Source organism: Schistocerca piceifrons, chromosome 6, assembly GCF_021461385.2.
Source record: "Schistocerca piceifrons isolate TAMUIC-IGC-003096 chromosome 6, iqSchPice1.1, whole genome shotgun sequence".
Lineage (NCBI taxonomy): Eukaryota > Metazoa > Arthropoda > Insecta > Orthoptera > Acrididae > Schistocerca > Schistocerca piceifrons.
In genome coordinates, this window is record NC_060143.1 from 94,086,255 (window position 1) to 94,107,923 (window position 21,669).

A 21,669-nucleotide genomic window follows, 5' to 3' on the forward strand; every position below is an offset into this window, starting at 1 on the left:
TCAGCGCACACTCCGCTGCAGAGTGAAAATCTCATTCCAAATACAGACTTGTTTAGGTGCTTAAGCAATTCTGTGGTATGCCCTTCCCAACTGAATTTATTATTGAGTGTAATCCCAGAAATTTAACACTGTCAGCCTCTTCAATCTGCATGTCTTCATATGTTATACACACGCTGGAAGGAAATCTCTTACATGTTCTGAACTGCATATAATGGGTCTTCTCATAGTTTAATGACAGTGAATTAGCTTTAAACCACTTATTAATCTCAGCGAAAATTTGATTAGCAGCTATTTATAAATCTGTACTTGACTTGCTACTTATTGCAATGTTTGTATCATCTGCAAACAAAACAAACTTAGCATCTGGCAATGTAACAGGTGAGAAGTCATTAATGTACACAAGAAAAAGCAATGGACCCAAGATGGAATCTTGAGGAACACCACATGTAATTAATTCCCAGTCAGATGAAGACTGACTGCTTACTGCACAGGTATTTCGCAGGAACACCCTTTGTTTCCTGTTAGATAGATAAGACTCAAACCATTTTGCAGCATTGCCAGTGACACCATAATATTCTAATTTACTTAAGAGAATGCTGTGGTTCACACAATCAAAGGCTTTTGACAGGTCACAGAAAATGCCAGTTGCCTCTAATTTATTATCTGATGAATTAAGTACATTCCCACTGTAAATGTAAACAGCTTTCTCTATATCAGAACCCTTAAGAATCCAAACTGTGACATGGCCAATAAATTATTTGAAGTCAGATGCTTAAGGAGACAATTGAACACAACCTTTTCAAATATTTTTGAGAAAGCTGGCAAAAGTGAAATTGATTGATAGTTTGATGGTATCTCTTTATCCCCCTTCTTGTAAAGAGGCTTAACTTCAGCATATTTTATCCAGTCTGGAAATTGTTCCACTGATAAGAGATTGATTATACAAATAACTTAAGATAGAACTCAATTCACATGAGCACTCTTTGATTAACTTAGATTTTAAGGATTTTATGACACATGTTACTTCTTTGGGAGACTTGGGTGTCATTTCCATTTTACTGAAGTTATTTTTAAAGACTGGTCTCAGATACCATTGCACTGTTCACCGAACCTGATAACCCCAAGCTGTCGGTAACAGAAATGAAGTACTTGTTTAAGAGGTTTGCAACACTACATGTACTTGTTACCAAAGTCTCATTTATTTTTAGAGCTATCTGTTCCTCCTCCTTTTTGGCCCCACATGTCTCTGTCTGCACTATATCCCATACAGTTTTTATTTTGTTGCCTGATGTGATTATCTTTTTCTCATAATAAAGGTGCTTCAATTTCTGTATTACTTGGTTCAATATTTTGCTGTATTCTTTGTAATACAGTACAATTCTAACACCAGAGTTTTTCCTAGGCAGTAGATACAGTCAGCTTTTTGTCCCACATGATATCTTTATTCCTTGTATAATTAACGGTTTATTTTTTAACTTCTGTGTGATTTGAATTATCTTTAGGGGAAAACAGTTTTCAAAAGTGGAGGTAACTCTGTTAATGAACACTTTGTATTTTCCATTTGAGTCAGAAATATTGTAAACATTTATCCAGTTCATGTCTTTGAGCAATTTCCTGAATGCCTCAGTTTTTGATTTATTACCCTCCTGTACTCAATTTAATAAATTTTTTATCCTGACGAGTTTCAACATTTAACACAAGATGCTGCTTGTCATGACCAGATAGCCCATTTACTATTGGTTTTGTGATATTACTTTTTTCCCTAGATTTGTCTACAAAGATATTATCAATAGCAGGCTCAGAGCATTCCCATATCCTAGTAGCAAAGTTCACAGTAGGAACTAAATTGAATGATAGTGTTACTGACTGCAATAATTGTTCACTGACAGAACTTTTCAATAAACCCACATTAAAATCACCAGCAACCACTATTTCCTTGTTTTTTACCATGAGATGGGACAGCAGAGCTTCCAGATTTTTTATGCAGAGGTTAAAATTTTCTGAAGGTGATCTGTCTATACCTACTATTGTGAAGGATGTATTGTGATATACTACTTCTGTGCACAAGCTTCTAAGTGCTCCTCTGAGCAAAATTTATTAATATCAATATTCTTGTAATCAAAACAGCTTCTGACAAGTAAGGCCACTCCTCCTTTCTCCATATTTTCGCTACAGAAGTAAGAAGCTAACTTGAATTCTGTAACATTTGACATATCTATACCAGTGGTCATATTATGTTCAGAGAGGCAGATTATATCAACAGGTTTGCTCAATTCTAATTCTTCAACACAAATAAGCAACTCATTAAGCTTATCCCTTAGTACTGGGATATTCTAATGCAATAACGATTACTGACTTTGTGGCTGAATTACAACTGGATGAACCTAATTTTCCTGTCAGTTTTTGAGTATCTCTGGTTTCAATCAGAGGCTGTCTGCATGAATTGTGTACATTAAAATTTGCTTTCTAGCTGCCTGTTTTATCAACGTGAATGTCATTTTCAGCCTGTCTCAGAACATCTTTTGTTTCTGCCCTCCGTCACTGGTACTTTACCACTTGTGACAATGCCCCGTCTGAAGTTTTTTGCTATTAGTCCAGACAGCTTTCCCTTCCCCTTCCTGTTGAGGTGAAGGCCGTGCCTAGCATACTCCCACCTGCTGATAGAGTCAACAGCAACCACGCTAATATGAGATCCCATATCTGATCCAAGCTGGCATTCCACCTCTAAATTAACTCTCCTAACAGAAGAGTTTCAGTGAGGCCGGTCATGGTGCCTCAGAACAGACACAAGCCCAACACCAGTATGTCTCATTGCTGAAGCTATCTTTGCCAGGTCACTCTCAATTGAATAATTAGGGTTCCTACCTGTGCTGTTGCCCACCTCACCCACTATTACCATGGTATCTTCCTTTGTGAAGTCTTTACGAAGTGAACCTACATTCTCTATCACCTGATCCACCTGTTAAATTTGGCCCCTCAACAAGAACCTGAGGACAGTAACATGTGAAAGTGTGGGAGTCACCATAGTAAAAAAGATAAATGTCCTGGCTTTTGTGGATGATATTGTGCTGATAGGAAAGAACATGGAAGAACTGTAGAAAATGGGGACTATGCTAATGTAAGAAGCTAAGAAAGTAGATATAACGATAAATGAAAGTAAAACAAAGTTCATGGTAGTAGAAAGAATAGCTCATTTAGGACCAAACCATCTAAAAATTGGAAATATAACAATACAGAAGACAGACTCATTCACGTCCCTCGGTGTCAACATCAACCAACAAAATCTTATAGAACAAGAGATAGTAACAAGAATTCAAGCTGGAGGAAGATGTCTAGGAGCTATGCACAACATCATAAGATCAAAGGTACCATCCAGGCAGGCAAAAATAAGAATATATCAGGCCATAATCAAGCCAATAGTGTGATATGCAAGTGAGACATGGATCCTGACAAAGAAAACAGAGAAAAAACTCATCAATTTTGAAAATAAAGTACTGAGAAAAATATATGGACCAGTGAAAGAAAATGAACAGTGGAGAATAAGGAAAAACGGAGAAATCAGACAATTATACACACTGCCTGACCTTGTAGCGAGTGTAAAGACTAAGGTGGTACGGACATATGAGGAGGAGAGGGGAGAACACAGTAATAAAGGCTGTAATGGATGGAGAAGCTGGAGGAAAGAGACCACTGGGACGGCCAAGAATGAGATGGAAGGATAATACCATGGGAGACGTGCAGATACTGGGTCTGGGAGATGAAGATGCAGATGACAGAAAAGTGAGTGAGGCCAAGGACCGGCTGCAGTTTGGGTGGCCAGTATAAGAAGAAGAAGACCAATATAATTCAAAAATCTTAGCAGTAATCCACACACTTTCAAATCAAAACTGAAGAGTTTACTCATGGATCACTCCTTCTATTTCGTCGAGGAATTTCTTGAAAAATTATGTTGATTCTTGTTGTATTGTTGATTGCATTTACTTAAACTTAAGGCTTGACTTTTTTCAGATTCATAAACGTTTTATTTTTGTCTGTTATTACCCTTATGTTGTAATATCATGTATTGACATGTTGCATGACCTTGGAGATGTGCTCCTCAATTTGGTCCTACGGAACTTGACGTGTAAATAAAAATAAATAAAACTGTTATGAATGTGAATGTTTTTTTGTGGTTTGTGGACATCATATTTGACAACAAACTCACTTGGGGAGCACATCCAGTGGATTTGAAGGCAAGTGCCTTGAGAGCATATAATATCTTGCAGTACTTCAGTTACAAACATTCAGAATCAGGTAGCACATGTCTTGATTATGGGTACTAGGTGTACGGATCGACAAGGCCTGTATGCCTGATGTTGATGTCTTGGGAAATGAATTGGGTAAGCTGTATCAAAAATACCATGTTGTGCCATTGTTCAAAGTCCACATTGTACTGTAGGTCCTCCTGTTGTGGATGAGTAAATGAGTTCACAGGTTGGAAGAGGTCAGTGGCATACCATCTCCCAAAGGACCAAGCCTAGTAAGCCATTATAGTGTTCAAACCAGCCACTTGTTTGAGGACAGCTTTACTTCTTCAGGTGCCTGTATATACAGTCCTAGATACAGCCTCTGTGCTGAAGCTGATGAGTTGCTGATAGCTGTTTGGTGGTATCTCCACATGGTGTGACAGGCACATAAACTTTCCTGTGGTCCACAGTTAACCAGTGTATGAGAGGATATCCCAGATTTAATTTACAGAGCAGATAAACACATAAAAACAGTGTCATATGATAAGTTATACTTATCTGTTTAATTATGGGGACAGCCTTGGTGTTTGCATGATTTGCCCTAATTGTCTCCTTAAAATCTGCTTGTAGAAAACATTCACTGCATATGACACAGGCACACACAGTCCTGTGGACACTGGACTCTAAGAGACACTCATCTATTCTGACACCTTGAGAGCAATCCAGATCTGTTGAATGTGTATGTAAAGCAGAGAAACTACTTCAGATCTGCGTGTTACCTACCTTCACGTACAGCATGAGGTAATATTCCACTTGGTAGCAAAGTATGTGGGAAATTAGGACACAAAATAGCTGATATAGCTGTAAGCAAAGTCTGCTGCTCTTGACCTGTTGTGGCATAATGTAATGTCCTCCCACATCCAGTGAGACAGGACAGAAAATTGACTTTCTTCTTCTGTAGTTGGCCAAAGCATCTGTGCAAACTTAAAATCTCCCCCCCCCCCACCCCCCCCCCCCCCCCCACCCACCCACCCAGAAAGAAAGATGCATAGTACAGAATTGTTGAGGCTTTCTTACAAAATTGTGAGGCTTTCATAGTCACTTGTCGAGGTATTGCCTGTTGGCTTTGGCTCGGGATCTTTGGTTGACAGTTGTTGAATGATTTTTCTGAGATTTTGCCACTGTGGAGCACGAGTGGCTAGCATTGTCAAAGATACACCCTCCATTGCTGGTGGTGGGCTCTAGCTGAGCCTGCAGCTGGAGGTTTTGTATGTCTGACGCACCAATGTCTGAGGGCCTTTCCCTGGCCATTAACACTTTGTTTCTCCCCTTATTACCTATGTGGTAATTTGCTGCAACATGGGAATCTAGGAACAAATATCTTGAGGCATTCCTCTTTCTTGTTGAAACAGTTATCACACTTACAAATTTCAGTGGCTTCTCTGGATGAACAGGCTCAGTAGTCCTTCGCAACAGTGAGAACCTGCATGTCGGCAAGGCCGATTTATCAGTCAGTTGGTCTCACAGCACTTGCCCCACTGTAGCAGTTTTGCTATATGTCCCAGCCTGCAATGCCGTCATTGTTCAGTGACCCTGGTATTGATGGATCATGTGGTCATTACAACATAGACTTCCTGACATACGCCCACTATGCAGCATAACCTGAAATTTCAAGTGGATTGCTTTTGCCCTTTGCCGATCTGAGACATTCTCTGGTCATTTTGATCAGTTTGTTATAGACTGTGTCCCATGTTTGCACAATATACAGCTGATTCTGTCCCTCATCATGTGGCAAAAAAGCTGTACCCGACATCTCTGGATCTGATGTTTCCTTTCATTCATTCATCGTATGCACATTGCAGGCATTTTAACTGTACCTCTATTCTTACTTGAGCAATGATTCAAAAGTCTGTGTAGTTATTGATCCGTATGTGTTGGTTTTTAATATGTGCTGTGGCCAAGATTCTCATCATTCCTGGTAACTGTTGGTCCTTGTCTAGCTCCAAACTACATTTAACATTGGCTTGGAGACTGTTCAGATATGTACATACTAGATCTGACAATATGCCATAAATTAATTGCCCCTCTGACACATTGGACCACATGTAATATAAAATGGTTAGTCAAGGCGTGTTCTCTTTTTGACAGATGTGCAGAGGAACAAGTGACATATAGAAGCCCTACCACCTCAGCTGTATGGGTTACCAAAATACCCACAAAGTTGGTACACCATTAAACTGTCAGCAGTGCTCCTCCATGCTCACCAATCTTAAACTGATAAAACACTTGGCCCCTTTGTGTCATCTGCCGTATGCGGAAATGACTGGTACACACATATAGGAGTGAGGCAAGAAGAGACCACATTAAACAATGTCTGCAATTGCAACCATATTTAACAGGACTATGGGGCACGAAATCTCACACTCCACAGTGGCATGACAGTTGGGGTGGGGTGGGGAGTGGTGACCACAACCGGTATGTTGTGTTCCATTGACACCCACACTGTTTTTGATGGTGCCCAGGGCATAGAGACTGGACCAGTGAGGTGTGGGCTTGTGCACGCTTCTCAAATGCGAGAAGATTCAGTAGGAGTAGTGATTCTAGACATACTCCACATGGCAAGAGTTGGGAACACACAGTGCACCGTATAACAGTTTTTAATATGATCATTTTTGTAGTCCCGCTGTTGTGTGTGTTGCATGGGTGTACTGAACTCCAAATTTTTGAATACATGTACTCATTGGTTAGCATGTGATGTTAACCTGTTTTATTTCTTCATTGCTGGTCCTTGGAGTTGACATACTGCATTGTGATGCTGGCTGAAAAATAGGAGGTGGAAGTTAAACACTGACTACTTTAAATGATGTAGCTGACAGGTGCACATTTGCGTTTCACAGTTCTTTACTTTCACTGTTCATAACCTCCCAATAACACACAGTTATATGACCAGTGCACTATTGTTGGTCTGAAACTCGGCAGTGGACTGACTGTCTCAGGACCAGAAATCAAGCCCTTCTATATCCTCACTGAAACTATACATTGTTCGATGTTTAATTTACAGGAATTACAATTGAAACTTAACTCATTCAATTAACTGCATATACATTAATAGTTTGCAGGCAAACATCAATATACTGCTACAATAGTCTACTGTTGAACATCTACAAGCAGTAAAAACCTAACTACACATTTCACAGTCTTTCAAATACATTGAACAGACACTGTCATTGCTTTAACACACAGCCTATTGGTATAACACTTATTTCACAATTAAGTTGATGCATTGTTGTTGTTCTAACCAACACAGGTTTCTTGTCTGAAACTCGGCAGTGGACTGACTGTCTCAGGACCAGAAATCAAGCCCTTCTATATCCTCACTGAAACTATACATTGTTCGATGTTTAATTTACAGGAATTACAATTGAAACTTAACTCATTCAATTAACTGCATATACAGAAAAATTCCGTCTTTTTGACAGTTTCTACTACTACAAGGGTTAAGCTGTATTATTTGTTTAAATCATGAAATTAACAAATATAGTTACACAAACAATACTTTGGACAAAACTGGAAATTACTTTGGAATTATTAAAGAGCTGGCTTTTCTAACATGTTTTAGAATAGAACCAAATAGATCCTTTAAAATTACTATTAGTTGTTCTCCCAAAAGGCTCTAGTTATTATAGAATTTATATTTGTTTATAAGTCAACAATAGAATTTAAGTTACAAAACAATTACTGATTTCACCCTATAACAAAAGATACTAATTTGGAATAGTCGAAACAAACTAAAAAATCAATTACATACATAAAACTAAGCACAAAATTAGATCTGGTGTTGTATTCTTTAAAACTGAGAGCCAGCCTTTCTCTTTTATGAAAATGCAGATAATACTCATGTATGTAATTATGTATGTAATTAGACAGGCATGAAGAAATGAATTTTAAGGAGGCAGATGGCAAAACAAGAGGGGAAGTAAAAAATATCCCAGCTTGCTTCGTCACAAGCATTGTTGTGACACTGTACACCTCCCCAACATGTTTCTTTTCAGGGGTGCATTTGGCCCTGACTTCGTTTTTGTGGATGACAATGCATGGCCACATTAAACAGAGTAGCTGCAGGAGCTCTTGGAATGAGAAGATATTTGATGAATGGACTGCCCTACCCATTCCTTGAAATCACATCTCATCGAGCACCTATGGGATGCTTATGTGAGAAATATTGCAGCATGTCCACATGCAGCAGTGAGCGCCCAGCAGTTGTCATTTACGCTGATCTAGGAATGAAATGGCCTACCACAATAACTCCTTGCCAGCCTTGTGGCCAGCATGGGACCATATTGCAGAGCATGCATTGCCGTCCATGGTGATCACACATGCTATTGAGAACCGTGTCCTGTCTTTTGTAATGTCCTATGGTTAAACATAAATCACGGTGTCATTTCTGTTTGTCTTACTGCGTACTTCTTTCAGTTGCTTTCTGTACTGTGCTGTAGCGTTTCTTTTTATGTATGGTCCAAGTTTCGTTGAGCTATGTTATGTGGCAGTGACACACCATGTCAGAGTTACTTTTGCCCTAAGTTTTGCATACCAGTGTGTTTAAATTATAAGTCAGAATGTTCATTCTGAGAGTTAAAAAACATAATTTCACATAAAATAAATTGTAAATTGGTAAAAGTGGCAGCAGTATGAAAAGGAGATTACATTAGCAAATTCCATTATGTTTAAGAACAGCTAACAATCAAGTAGTGCATGTAAGCTACCCCACTGATTAAATTGTAAACACTTCGAAAGCCATGGAACCCAGCAGAAATCTAAGAATGTCATTGGAAAGCTTGTAACATTCTGGCCCATATTGATATGTCACATGCATGCTGGCTCTGGGAGAAACATGTATTTGAGAATTTGTGCAATGACAGATCGAGTTTATAATAGCACAGCTGCCATCTTTGCACACGACAGTTCGTGTTGAGACTTTTATGTGGTCAAATCTATTTTACCTTGAGTGGCAAATTTTTCAGAAGACTTGTTTTCTGTGCAGCGGCACTGAGAACTTATAAATTTTCCGGGCAACTGTTCCATGGGCTTGTATTATTTTGTGCTGGAGACATATGATACTTATAAGAGTTTTGGTAGTCAGTTAGTTAGCTGAAGAACTTTAAAATTTGAGTACAAGAGCTGGACTTGTGTAATTTTCATTTGTTATCCACAAATACTTGGTATTCAACAGTAACATGGTGTGCTGCACTTAGCAGTTTTTCACAAGGAACTTGATCTGTCATAGTGCTAGTTCACCCAGGTGTGTTGTCATCCCCTAGATGTCAGCATAGCCAATGAACATTAAAAATTGGTCATATGTCTGCTAAGCCCATGACATGCCAGGACTTTCGATAGTAATCAGAAGTGGCAACTACGTTGTGGAGTTCCATTTTCCCCTCAAGACATACTAGGGTTGACTGAAAAGTAATGCCTCTACCTTCGTAACTCTTCAGCAGTTGGCGGCAGGTACTGGCTTGTTCTGTAGCCTCTTTTCTACAGCTCCAGTTGGCGGGGAGCCTTAGCATTGAATGGTTGTGTTGTTACAGTGTAAAGTATGGAACTCTCCACAGACGGTCGATCAGTGCGATTTAAGCAAAGTGCAGTCATTGAATTCGCAAATTTCTAGTCCGTGCGCTTTCATTTCAGGATTCAGCATGTACAGATCTTCCAATAGCCAAGCAAAGCAATAATGTGACCCACACAGTCTTGTGAAATGCCAATTGTGCTTGCAGTTTCTCTCTGAGTGATACGACAATCATCCTGAATCAATCTGTCGACATTTTTCTTGTGAAACTCGGTGGTTGCTGTCACAGGACGTCCAACTCTTTGTTTGTGACGCAGGTCAGATGTTCCCACCTCGACATCTTTAAACTTACCCAACGATGCACAGTACTCACATCAACACAATCACCATAAACTGCTTTCATTCTCTGATGAATCTCCTTTGGGGTGACACCTTCTGCTGTCAAGAATAATTCAATGACTGCATGTTGCTTAAATCGCATTGACTGACCGTCTGTGCAGGGTTCCATACTTAACACTATAACAACACAACCGTTCAATGCTAAGGTTTCCCACCAACTGGAGCTGTAGAGAAGAGGCTGCTACTTTATGTCGATGGTCGATTTCTATGGTCAGCTGCGAGGCATCACCATGGTAGTCTGTTTGTTCCAGTGGTTACCAAATTCTTCATGAAGCATTTCAAAAGACAGGCACAGGACATGGAACCTTATAAGCCTACAGTGAGATCATGACACCTTTGTCTTGTGGAGCCATTATCAGGAATAGCTCAGTAACTTCCTAGGACATTTGAACAGTCTTCATGCCAACATTAAATGTACTGTGGGGCTAGAAAAGAATCTATAGGTACCATTTCTTAATTTGCTGTTTATGAGAAATGGTGAGTACCTGGGCCACTGTATGTATCAAAAAACAACACACACAGGCAGATACCTGCACAAATTTGCAAATCATCACTATCAATCCAGCCAGAACAGAAGCACAACAAAAATACTCTCACAGTTATAGCTTTCGGCCGTTTAAGGCCTTCGTTAACAACAGACACACTGGCAGTGTGGTTTCAGTTGCCTGAGACTGCAGTCGTGTGTGTGTGTGTGTGTGTGTGTGTGTGTGTGTGTGTGTGTGTGTGTGTGTGAAACATTCCACGTGGGAAAAATTATATATAAAAACAAGGATGAGGTGACTTACCGAACGAAAGCGCTGGCAGGTCGATAGACACACAAACAAACACAAACATACATACAAAATTCAAGCTTTCGCAACAAACTGTTGCCTCATCAGGAAAGAGGGAAGGAGAGGGAAAATCGAAAGGAAGTGGGTTTTAAGGGTGAGGGTAAGGAGTCATTCCAATCCCGGGAGCGGAAAGACTTACCTTAGGGGGAAAAAAAGGACAGGTATACACTCGCACACACACACATATCCATCCACACGTACAGACACAAGCAGACGTATTTAAAGACAAAGAGTTTGGGCAGAGATGTCAGTTGAGGCAGAAGTGTAGAGGCAAAGAAGTTGTTGAAAGACAGGTGAGGTATGAGTGGCGGCAACTTGAAATTGAGGCCTGGCGGATAACGAGAAGAGAGGATATACTGAAGGGCATGTTCCCATCTCCGGAGTTCGGATAGGTTGGTGTTGGTGGGAAGTATCCAGATAACCCGGACAGTGTAACACTGTGCCAAGATGTGCTGGCTGTGCACCAAGGCATGTTTAGCCACAGGGTGATCCTCATTACCAACAAACACTGTCTGCCTGTGCCCATTCATGCGAATGGACAGTTTGTTGCTGGTCATTCCCACATAGAATGCATCACAGTGTAGGCAGGTCAGTTGGTAAATCACGTGGGTGCTTTCACATGTGGCTCTGCCTTTGATCGTGTACACCTTCCGGGTTACAGGACTGGAGTAGGTGGTGGTGGGAGGGTGCATGGGACAGGTTTTGCATCGGGGGCGGTTACAAGGATAGGAGCCAGAGGGTAGGGAAGGTGGTTTGGGGATTTCATAGGGATGAACTAACAGGTTACGAAGGTTAGGTGGACGGCGGAAAGACACTCTTGGCGGAGTGGGGAGGATTTCATGAAGGATGGATCTCATTTCAGGGCGGGATTTGAGGAAGTAGTATCCCTGCTGGAGAGCCACATTCAGAGTCTGGTCCAGTCCCGGAAAGTATCCTGTCACAAGTGGGGCACTTTTGGGGTTCTTCTGTGGGGGATTCTGGGTTTGAGGGGATGAGGAAGTGGCTCTGGTTATTTGCTTCTGTACCAGGTCGGGAGGGTAGTTGCGGGATGCGAAAGCTGTTGTCAGGTTGGTGGTGTAATGATTCAGGGATTCCGGACTGGAGCAGATTCGTTTGCCACGAAGACCTAGGCTGGATCTGGAACCACAACATCCTAATTCAGTAGTTAACCTTTCCTCCAAACCTCTCTCCCAATCCGAAACCTCTGTCGTATCCAATTGCCTCACCTTCAGCCCCACTCCCAGATTCAACCAAACAGCCCTCGTCAAAGATTTACTGTCCTACACTCGTACTCTCTGCTGGAAATATCACTTTGCCACGAAGAAAAATGATCCTAATCCTACTCCTAATGATCCAACTCCCCAAGACACCATCCAAATTGAACCCTGCCTGGAACAGTTCCGTCCTCCGTCACAGCGGGACCCACCTCCTCTTCCTCAAAATCATCCTCTCCAAACCTTCCAGGAATTTCTGACTTCCAGCCTTGCATCTCAATCCTTCTTAAAAAACCTTAATCCTACACCCAACATCACCACTGCTGAAGCCCAGACTATCCGTGATCTGAAGGCTGACCGATCCATCGTCATTCTTCCGGCGGACAAGGGTTCCACGACCGTGGTACTTGATCGTCGGGAGTATGTGGCTGAGGGACTGCGTCAGCTTTCAGACAACACCACATACAAAGTTTGCCAAGGTAACCCCATTCCCGATGTCCAGGCGGAGCTTCAAGGAATCCTCAGAACCTTAGGCCCCTTGCAAAACCTTTCACCTGACTGCATCAACCTCCTGACCCCACCGACACCCTGCACCCCTACCTTCTACCTTCTTCCTAAAATCCACAAACCCAATCATCCCGGCCGCCCCATTGTAGCTGGTTACTAAGCCCCCACAGAACGTATCTCTGCCTAGATCAACACCTTCAACCCATTACATGCAGTCTCCCATCCTTCATCAAAGACACCAACCACTTCCTTGAACGCGTGGAATCCTTACCCAATCTGTTACCCCGGAAACCATCCTTGTAACCATTGATGCCACGTCCTTATACACAAGTATTCCGCACATTCAGGGCCTCGCTGCGATGGAGCATTTCCTTTCACGCCGATCACCTGCCACCCTACCCAAAACCTCTTTCCTCATTACCTTAGCCAGCTTCATCCTGACCCACAACTTCTTCACTTTTGAAGGCCAGACATACCAACAATTAAAGGGAACAGCCATGGGTACCAGGATGGCCCCCTCCTACGCCAACCTATTCATGGGTCGCTTAGAGGAAGCCTTCTTGGTTACCCAAGTCTGCCAACCCAAAGTTTGGTACAGATTTATTGATGACATCTTCATGATCTGGACTCACAGTGAAGAACAACTCCAGAATTTCCTCTCCAACCTCAACTCCTTTGGTTCCATCAGATTCACCTGGTCCTACTCCAAATCCCATGCCACTTTCCTTGACGTTGACCTCCACCTGTCCAATGGCCAACTCTACACATCCGTCCACATCAAACACACCAACAAGCAACAGTACCTCCATTATGACAGCTGCCACCCATTCCACATCAAACGGTCCCTTCCCTACAGCCTAGGTCTTCGTGGCAAACGAATCTGCTCCAGTCCGGAATCCCTGAATCATTACACCACCAACCTGACAACAGCTTTCGCATCCCGCAACTACACTCCCGACCTGGTACAGAAGCAAATAACCAGAGCCACTTCCTCATCCCCTCAAACCCAGAATCCCCCACAGAAGAACCCCAAAAGTGCCCCACTTGTGACAGGATACTTTCCGGGACTGGACCAGACTCTGAATGTGGCTCTCCAGCAGGGCTACTACTTCCTCAAATCCTGCCCTGAAATGAGATCCATCCTTCATGAAATCCTCCCCACTCCGCCAAGAGTGTCTTTCTGCCGTCCACCTAACCTTCGTAACCTGTTAGTTCATCCCTATGAAATCCCCAAACCACCTTCCCTACCCTCTGGCTCCTATCCTTGTAACCGCCCCCGATGCAAAACCTGTCCCATGCACCCTCCCACCACCACCTACTCCAGTCCTGTAACCCAGAAGGTGTACACGATCAAAGGCAGAGCCACGTGTGAAAGCACCCACGTAATTTACCGACTGACCTGCCTACACTGTGATGCATTCTATGTGGGAATGACCAGCAACAAACTGTCCATTCGCATGAATGGACACAGGCAGACAGTGTTTGTTGGTAATGAGGATCACCCTGTGGCTAAACATGCCTTGGTGCACAGCCAGCACATCTTGGCACAGTGTTACACCGTCCGGGTTATCTGGATACTTCCCACCAACACCAACCCATCCGAACTCCGGAGATGGGAACTTGCCCTTCAGTATATCCTCTCTTCTTGTTATCCGCCAGGCCTCAATCTCCGCTAATTTCAAGTTGCCGCCACTCATACCTCACCTGTCTTTCAACAACTTCTTTGCCTCTACACTTCTGCCTCGACTGACATCTCTGCCCAAACTCTTTGTCTTTAAATATGTCTGCTTGTGTCTGTATGTGTGGATGGATATGTGTGTGTGTGTGCGAGTGTATACCTGTCCTTTTTTCCCCCTAAGGTAAGTCTTTCCGCTCCCGGGATTGGAATGACTCCTTACCCTCACCCTTAAAACTCACTTCCTTTCGTCTTTCCCTCTCCTTCCCTCTTTCCCAACAGTTTGTTGCGAAAGCTTGAATTTTGTGTGTATGTTTGTGTGTCTATCGACCTGCCAGCGCTTTCGTTCGGTAAGTCACCTCATCTTTGTTTTTTTATATATATATATATATATATATATATATAGTTGACGAAGGCCTTAATGACCAAAAACTATAATTGTGTGTGTGTGTGTGTGTGTGTGTGTGTGTGTGTGTGTGTGTGTATTGTTGGCGAAGGCCTTAATGATCAAAAACTATAATTGTGCGAGTCTTTTGTTGTGTCTATCTCCGACTCAGCATTTCCGCTAAATAGTGAGTAGCAATTTTCCTTCTCATAATATTGTTACATTCCATCCTGGATTTTCTGTTGTATGTGCAGGGTTCCTTACTTAACACTATAACAACACAACCATTGAATGCTAAGGTTTCCCGCCAACTGGAGCTGTAGAGAAGAGGCTGCTACTTTATGTCGATGGTCGATTTCTATGGTCAGCTGCGAGGCATCACCATGGTAGTCTGTTTTTTCCAGTGGTTACCAAATTCTTCATGAAGCATTTCAAAAGACAGGCACAGGACATGGAACCTTATAAGCCTACAGTGGGATAGTGACACCTTTGTCTTGTGGAGCCATTATCAGGAATAGCTCAGTAACTTCCTAGGACATCTGAACAGTCTTCCTGCCGACATTAAATGTACTGTGGGGCTAGAAAAGAATCTATAGGTACCATTTCTAAATTTGCTGTTTATGAGAAATGGTGAGTACCTGGGCCACTGTATGTATCAAAAAACAACACACACAGGCAGATACCTGCACAAATTTGCAAATCATCACTATCAATCAAGCCAGAACAGAAGCACAACAAAAATACTCTCACAGTTATAGCTTTCGGCGGTTTAAGGCCTTCGTTAACAATAGACACACTGGTAGTGTGGCTTCAGTTGCCTGAGACTGCAGTCGTGTGTGTGTGTGTGTGTGTGTGTGTGTGTGTGTGTGTGTGTGTGTGTGTGTATTGTTGACGAAGGCCTTAATGACCAAAAACTACACTCCTGGAAATTGAAATAAGAACACCGTGAATTCATTGTCCCAGGAAGGGGAAACTTTATTGACACATTCCTGGGGTCAGATACATCACATGATTACACTGACAGAACCACAGGCACATAGACACAGGCAACAGAGCATGCACAATGTCGGCACTAGTACAGTGTATATCCACCTTTCGCAGCAATGCAGGCTGCTATTCTCCCATGGAGACGATCGTAGAGATGCTGGATGTAGTCCTGTGGAACGGCTTGCCATGCCATTTCCACCTGGCGCCTCAGTTGGACCAGCGTTCGTGCTGGACGTGCAGACCACGTGAGACGACGCTTCATCCAGTCCCAAACATGCTCAATGGGGGACAGATCCGGAGATCTTGCTGGCCAGGGTAGTTGACTTACACCTTCTAGAGCACGTTGGGTGGCATGGGATACATGCGGACGTGCATTGTCCTGTTGGAACAGCATGTTCCCTTGCCGGTCTAGGAATGGTAGAACGATGGGTTCGATGACGGTTTGGATGTACCGTGCACTATTCAGTGTCCCCTCGACGATCACCAGTGGTGTACGGCCAGTGTAGCAGATCGCTCCCCACACCATGATGCCGGGTGTTGGCCCTGTGTGCCTCGGTCGTATGCAGTCCTGATTGTGGCGCTCACCTGCACGGCGCCAAACACGCATACGACCATCATTGGCACCAAGGCAGAAGCAACTCTCATCGCTGAAGACGACACGTCTCCATTCGTCCCTCCATTCACGCCTGTCGCGACACCACTGGAGGCGGGCTGCACGATGTTGGGGCGTGAGCGGAAGACGGCCTAACGGTGTGCTGGACCGTAGCCCAGCTTCATGGAGACGGTTGCGAATGGTCCTCGCCGATACCCCAGGAGCAACAGTGTCCCTAATTTGCTGGGAAGTGGCGGTGCGGTCCCCTACGGCACTGCGTAGGATCCTACGGTCTTGGCGTGCATCCGTGTGTCGCTGCGGTCCGGTCCCAGATCGACGGGCAGGTGCACCTTCCGCCGACCACTGGCGACAACATCGATGTACTGTGGAGACCTCACGCCCCACGTGTTGAGCAATTCGGCGGTACGTCCACCCGGCCTCCCGCATGCCCACTATACGCCCTCGCTCAAAGTCCATCAACTGCACATACGGTTCACGTCCACGCTGTCGCGGCATGCTACCAGTGTTAAAGACTGCGATGGAGCTCCGTATGCCACGGCAAACTGGCTGACACTGACGGCGGCGGTGCACAAATGCTGCGCAGCTAGCGCCATTCGACGGCCAACACCGCGGTTCCTGGTGTGTCCGCTGTGCCGTGCGTGTGATCATTGCTTGTACAGCCCTCTCGCAGTGTCCGGAGCAATTATGGTGGGTCTGACACACCGGTGTCAATGTGTTCTTTTTTCCATTTCCAGGAGTGTATAATTGTGTGTGTGAGTGTGTGTGTGTGTGTGTGTGTGTGTGTGTGTGTGTGTATTGTTGATGAAGGCCTTAATGATCAAAAACTATAATTGTGTGAGTCTTTTTATTGCGTCTATCTGCGACTCAGCATTTCCGCAAAATGGTGAGTAGCAATTTTCCTTCTCATAATATTGTTACATTCCATCCTCGATTTTCCATTGTATATATTAATTTTCTTAGTTACAAGCACTTATTTGTTACTACATCTTTGCTTTATTTCTCCTTTTTTTCTTTTAAATTTCCATCTTGGTTCAATAGGTATTTTTTCTTTTCAAATGTTGTCTTCTGATGACTAAATGAAATGGTCAAAATGTCTAACATTAACTCCAACCAAAGCTTCTAAATGTCACATCATACATCGTCTTACTTGCACCTGTATTCCAGGTATCTACTGAAGTCTGATGAAGAATTTCAACATTTGCAATAGGTCTTGAGTACACTACGTGTTTTAAAAGCCTCCGAAAATACAAATACAAATGGATTGAGATCAGGAGATCAAGAACCCCAAATGTCGCTGCTCCATGACTTATCCATTTATTTGGGAAATACTGATATAAAATTGTTCTTGCTTGCAGAGTAACATGAGGTGGTGCCCTATCACGTGTGAACCACATGTTCTGACATTAAGTGTAGTGGAATATGTTCCAGCAAAATATTTAAATGTTCCATTACAAATTTATTATATGATGCTTCAGTCAGTGTTTCATGGAAAATGAAAGGTCTGATTAAACTGTCTCAAATATGCCAGCCCATACATTAATTCTAAACCATTGTTGATGGTTTGTTTCCAAACTGCAAAAGGATTCTCATCCACCCATAAATGAGAGTAGTGAAAATTCTGCACTCCATTCATTATAAAATTTGCTTCATCAGTGAATAATGTGGTAGATGGGAAATGTTGGCCCAGAATACACATCCTCAGTAATAAAGTACAAAAAGCTTTTCTGGATTGAAAATCTGTTTCAATAAGATGCTGCACTCTCTGAAAGTTGTACAAATAAACGAGTGCTCTCGTTAAACTTTCCACACTGTCACATGACTCACATTCCCAGTTTCTGCTCTCTCTCTCTCTCTCTCTCTCTCTCTCTCTCTCTCTCTGTGCTACTGACATTATTGTCCTTAATATGATGAAGTATGAAAATCAGGTGATATAACGCTATTTGGTCTCTCATAATGAAATGAGCTTTTCTCAAAGGAGCCTTTTCCATAAGATATTCATGTATTCCTCGAATCATCTTATTGTTTCAGTGCAATGAAAAAGCACTGTACATGTTCATTGCACGTTTTTGACATCTTTAGAAATGCTATTTTTGACTTTGTTATGATGATTTAAAAATGGGTCTCGGCCCGAAACTAGTCATCGAATGAATAAAAAATAAAAATTTACAACTTGGACTGGCTTCCTGTTCTACTGATTAACAGAAGTTGCTGACCCAAGCTACTCCAGTACACTAGAAGTTTGTCTTATTGTTTGGTAAATGTCTGCTATGAAATCTTTCAGCGTACAAATGTCTGACTTCAGACACATTGTAATTTCCAAATCCATACATCTGATGCATGTCCGTCATGGGCCGTTCAGAATATTTTTTGGAAGTCGGACTCAACATTCACTCTCCAGCTGAGGTTACTAATGCACACTTGTTTGGTGGCACCCCTCTCTGAAGTAGACAATTTGATTCCTGGTGGGCAAGAGTGTTCAGTACACACAAAACACTAGTCCAGTAAGAACTGTAGAGTAAGCTTCCACTACTGATCGTGTTCTCAATACTAAAAGGGTTTGTTTACTTACTAATAATGTGACATCTAAGATAACATAAGAAGGCTTTGACTTTAACACTTTCCAAAACAAACAACATCTGAAAAGAAGAATTACTTGTAATACCAAGCTGGAAATTTGGAAACAAAAGACAAATGAAGCTAACATGTAACAATAAAAAAGTGTCTGCAACTAAGAAAATGAAAAAAAATGATAATATTTATATATCACCACCTTTGCTTCGTTGTAAGTCCTGCGGTTAACCACAAATTAATTAAAATCCTGTATAAAGACTCAAGATAGAAGGATTCCACATTCCCATACTGCAGCTAATGACCATGCAGGTAACAAGGAGAGAATCACAGTGGTAGTGTCCAGGGAAACATACTAAGATGTTGGCACAGGAAATAGATATAACCTCCAGCAGCAAGCTTGACTCTAGTGTGCCTCTACCACTAATAACGTACGGTGAATCTTTGACATGCCAGCCACTCGTGCTGCTGAAGCATCAGAATAATCATAAAAAGACAGTTGATCAAAGATCCAAATAATAACGTACGGTGAATCTTTGACATGCCAGCCACTCGTGCTGCTGAAGCATCAGAAAAATCATAAAAAGACAGTTGATCAAAGATCCAAAGAGGAAAGTCAACAGGCAATATGTGAAGTACTGCTTGTTAACCTTCAGATTAGACACATATCTCTGACTATTTTATATCTGGCCTAATGAGGGGCTCCACCAGTGTATGGTGTACATGGGGTACTAGGATCAGTGCCACATTTGCTTAAAATGTGAACAGAAATTTGAGAACCCCTCCTCCAAATTGTGAGTCCGATGTTACTGACTGTGCCACCTTACTCAGAAACCTTTTCAAGGTCTGCACACATATTCTGGAGAGGAGGACAGAATTTGTGGTACTAATAAAGAATATCTTATAAATGGTAAAATAAATATAGTAATGGAAAGTCCTAGTGTAACATCACACACCTCTTTATGATTACAGTGTTCTGGCTGACTACATTGCAGTCATTATGAACAAAATAACCATACTGGTATGTGTGTCCACTCTGCCACTCTGCCAAAGGATTTGTCCAAAATCTAGCAACATTCTCAGTCTTGTTATTGATTACTGCCTCTGCTATTCAGTGATTTGTTACCTTCACACTTTAGACAGTAAAGTAAAATGTGTTTAGTATAACACTACAAATATTTGTTTAGCTTGTCATATTAATGAACAAAACATGAATGATTGCTTCATCATATTTCAGGTTAATCGGGCAATTGAACCACCACCTGAGGATAATGATGCATCTCTCAGTTTTGATGCTCTTCAGCGAAGCATTGGCTTCTCCAAGACTGTTGTAAAGACTGAACCCTCAGAGCAGCTTTTACGGGAATCAAGTGCTACTCTTAGAGATTTATTGATGTCTTGATGGAATCTAAATGTTTACAGAGAGAATGGACATTTGATATTCAGATTAAATGTCAAGAAATATTAATTTAAATAGTTAACTTTGTGTATATTACACAGTCAATACATCGGCATTGTTCATGACTGTACTCAAGAGTTATGACATGAGGCGATGCAGTTGAATCCTAATCGCAACATGCATTTCATGGTGTAATTTATATCTGCCATGTCCATTAGCATTATGCAAGTGATTGCATATAATGAAATAAAAAAGGGTTTTGGTGCTGTAAATGTCAAAGGAAGGAAGTGCAAGCCAACATTTACGTGATCTGTGTGAAATACATATGACTCTTAATAGCATCAGGGAACTACCTGTATGTATGCAAAAACTGCTGTCTCTTGCCAACCTAATATATACAGCATGGAAAAGAGTGATGAGTTTGTGATTTGGTTGGTAAGGAACCAGAGATCATGAATCATGGAAATGACAGAACAGCCAGTTTTTAAAGTAAGTTTGTGGTGGAATACTAAGATAACAGGTGAGATGAAATACAGGAGGAAATTTGATGAGGATACAGGAAGGAGTGACTACGAGTATTCCGCAAAATGAATAGAAAGAAGCAAAAAATAAGTGCACGGAGTATGATTGGATTATGTATAGATGTTAATTTCCGGTTGTGAAAATATATGTTTAAGGTTAATGACTAAATGGTATGTATACACTCCACCATCTTGTTAATTTATTCTTTTATCAGCAATTAAATTTGATTGGTTTTATGGCTCAACAGAATGCGAAGCTAATAACTGATACTTTGTGAGTGTCTATTGAAAATCTAGTGAAGAAGTATTACATTACTTTACATTACATTACATTTTTATTGGTCCTTTTGATCATTTGTTGTACAAGGTGTACAATATGACATTGGACAAGTCATTGTGATTTACAATACATGTTTTTAAATCATACAAGGATATTTACATTGATTTAGGCTTAATATTATCACAACTGAAGGTTCACCTTCCATTCATTATATTTAACCTTGGCAATAAATTTTTATGTTTCAAGATATTCATCAATACTATAATAACATTTTTGCAATAAATATTCATGGACAGCAGTTTTAAGTTTTGAAGTGTCTTTTATTGTTTTAATGTTTGTAGGTAGCTTATTGTATAGCCTGTTTCCTGTTTGCAGTGGTCCATTCTGTTTTAGTGTTGTGTGTGCATGTTGAACATGTATGTCCTGTTTTCTCCTTGTGTTATACAGGTGGATACTCTTTTCAAAGATTTTCCTTACAAATATGATTACTTGTAAAATATAC

General features: G+C 41.7%; 1 protein-coding gene across 1 annotated transcript in view; it reads left to right on the forward strand.

The window, feature by feature from the left end:
* LOC124803079 (transforming growth factor beta regulator 1-like) overlaps positions 1-20,435 on the forward strand; it is an 81,874-nt gene extending 61,439 nt beyond the window's left edge. The window contains exon 7 of the mRNA XM_047264209.1: positions 20,205-20,435. Coding sequence (XP_047120165.1) covers positions 20,205-20,369 — 165 coding nt within the window. The 3' untranslated portion in view covers positions 20,370-20,435. The remainder of the gene's footprint in view (positions 1-20,204) is intronic.
* Positions 20,436-21,669: the final 1,234 nt, after the last annotated feature.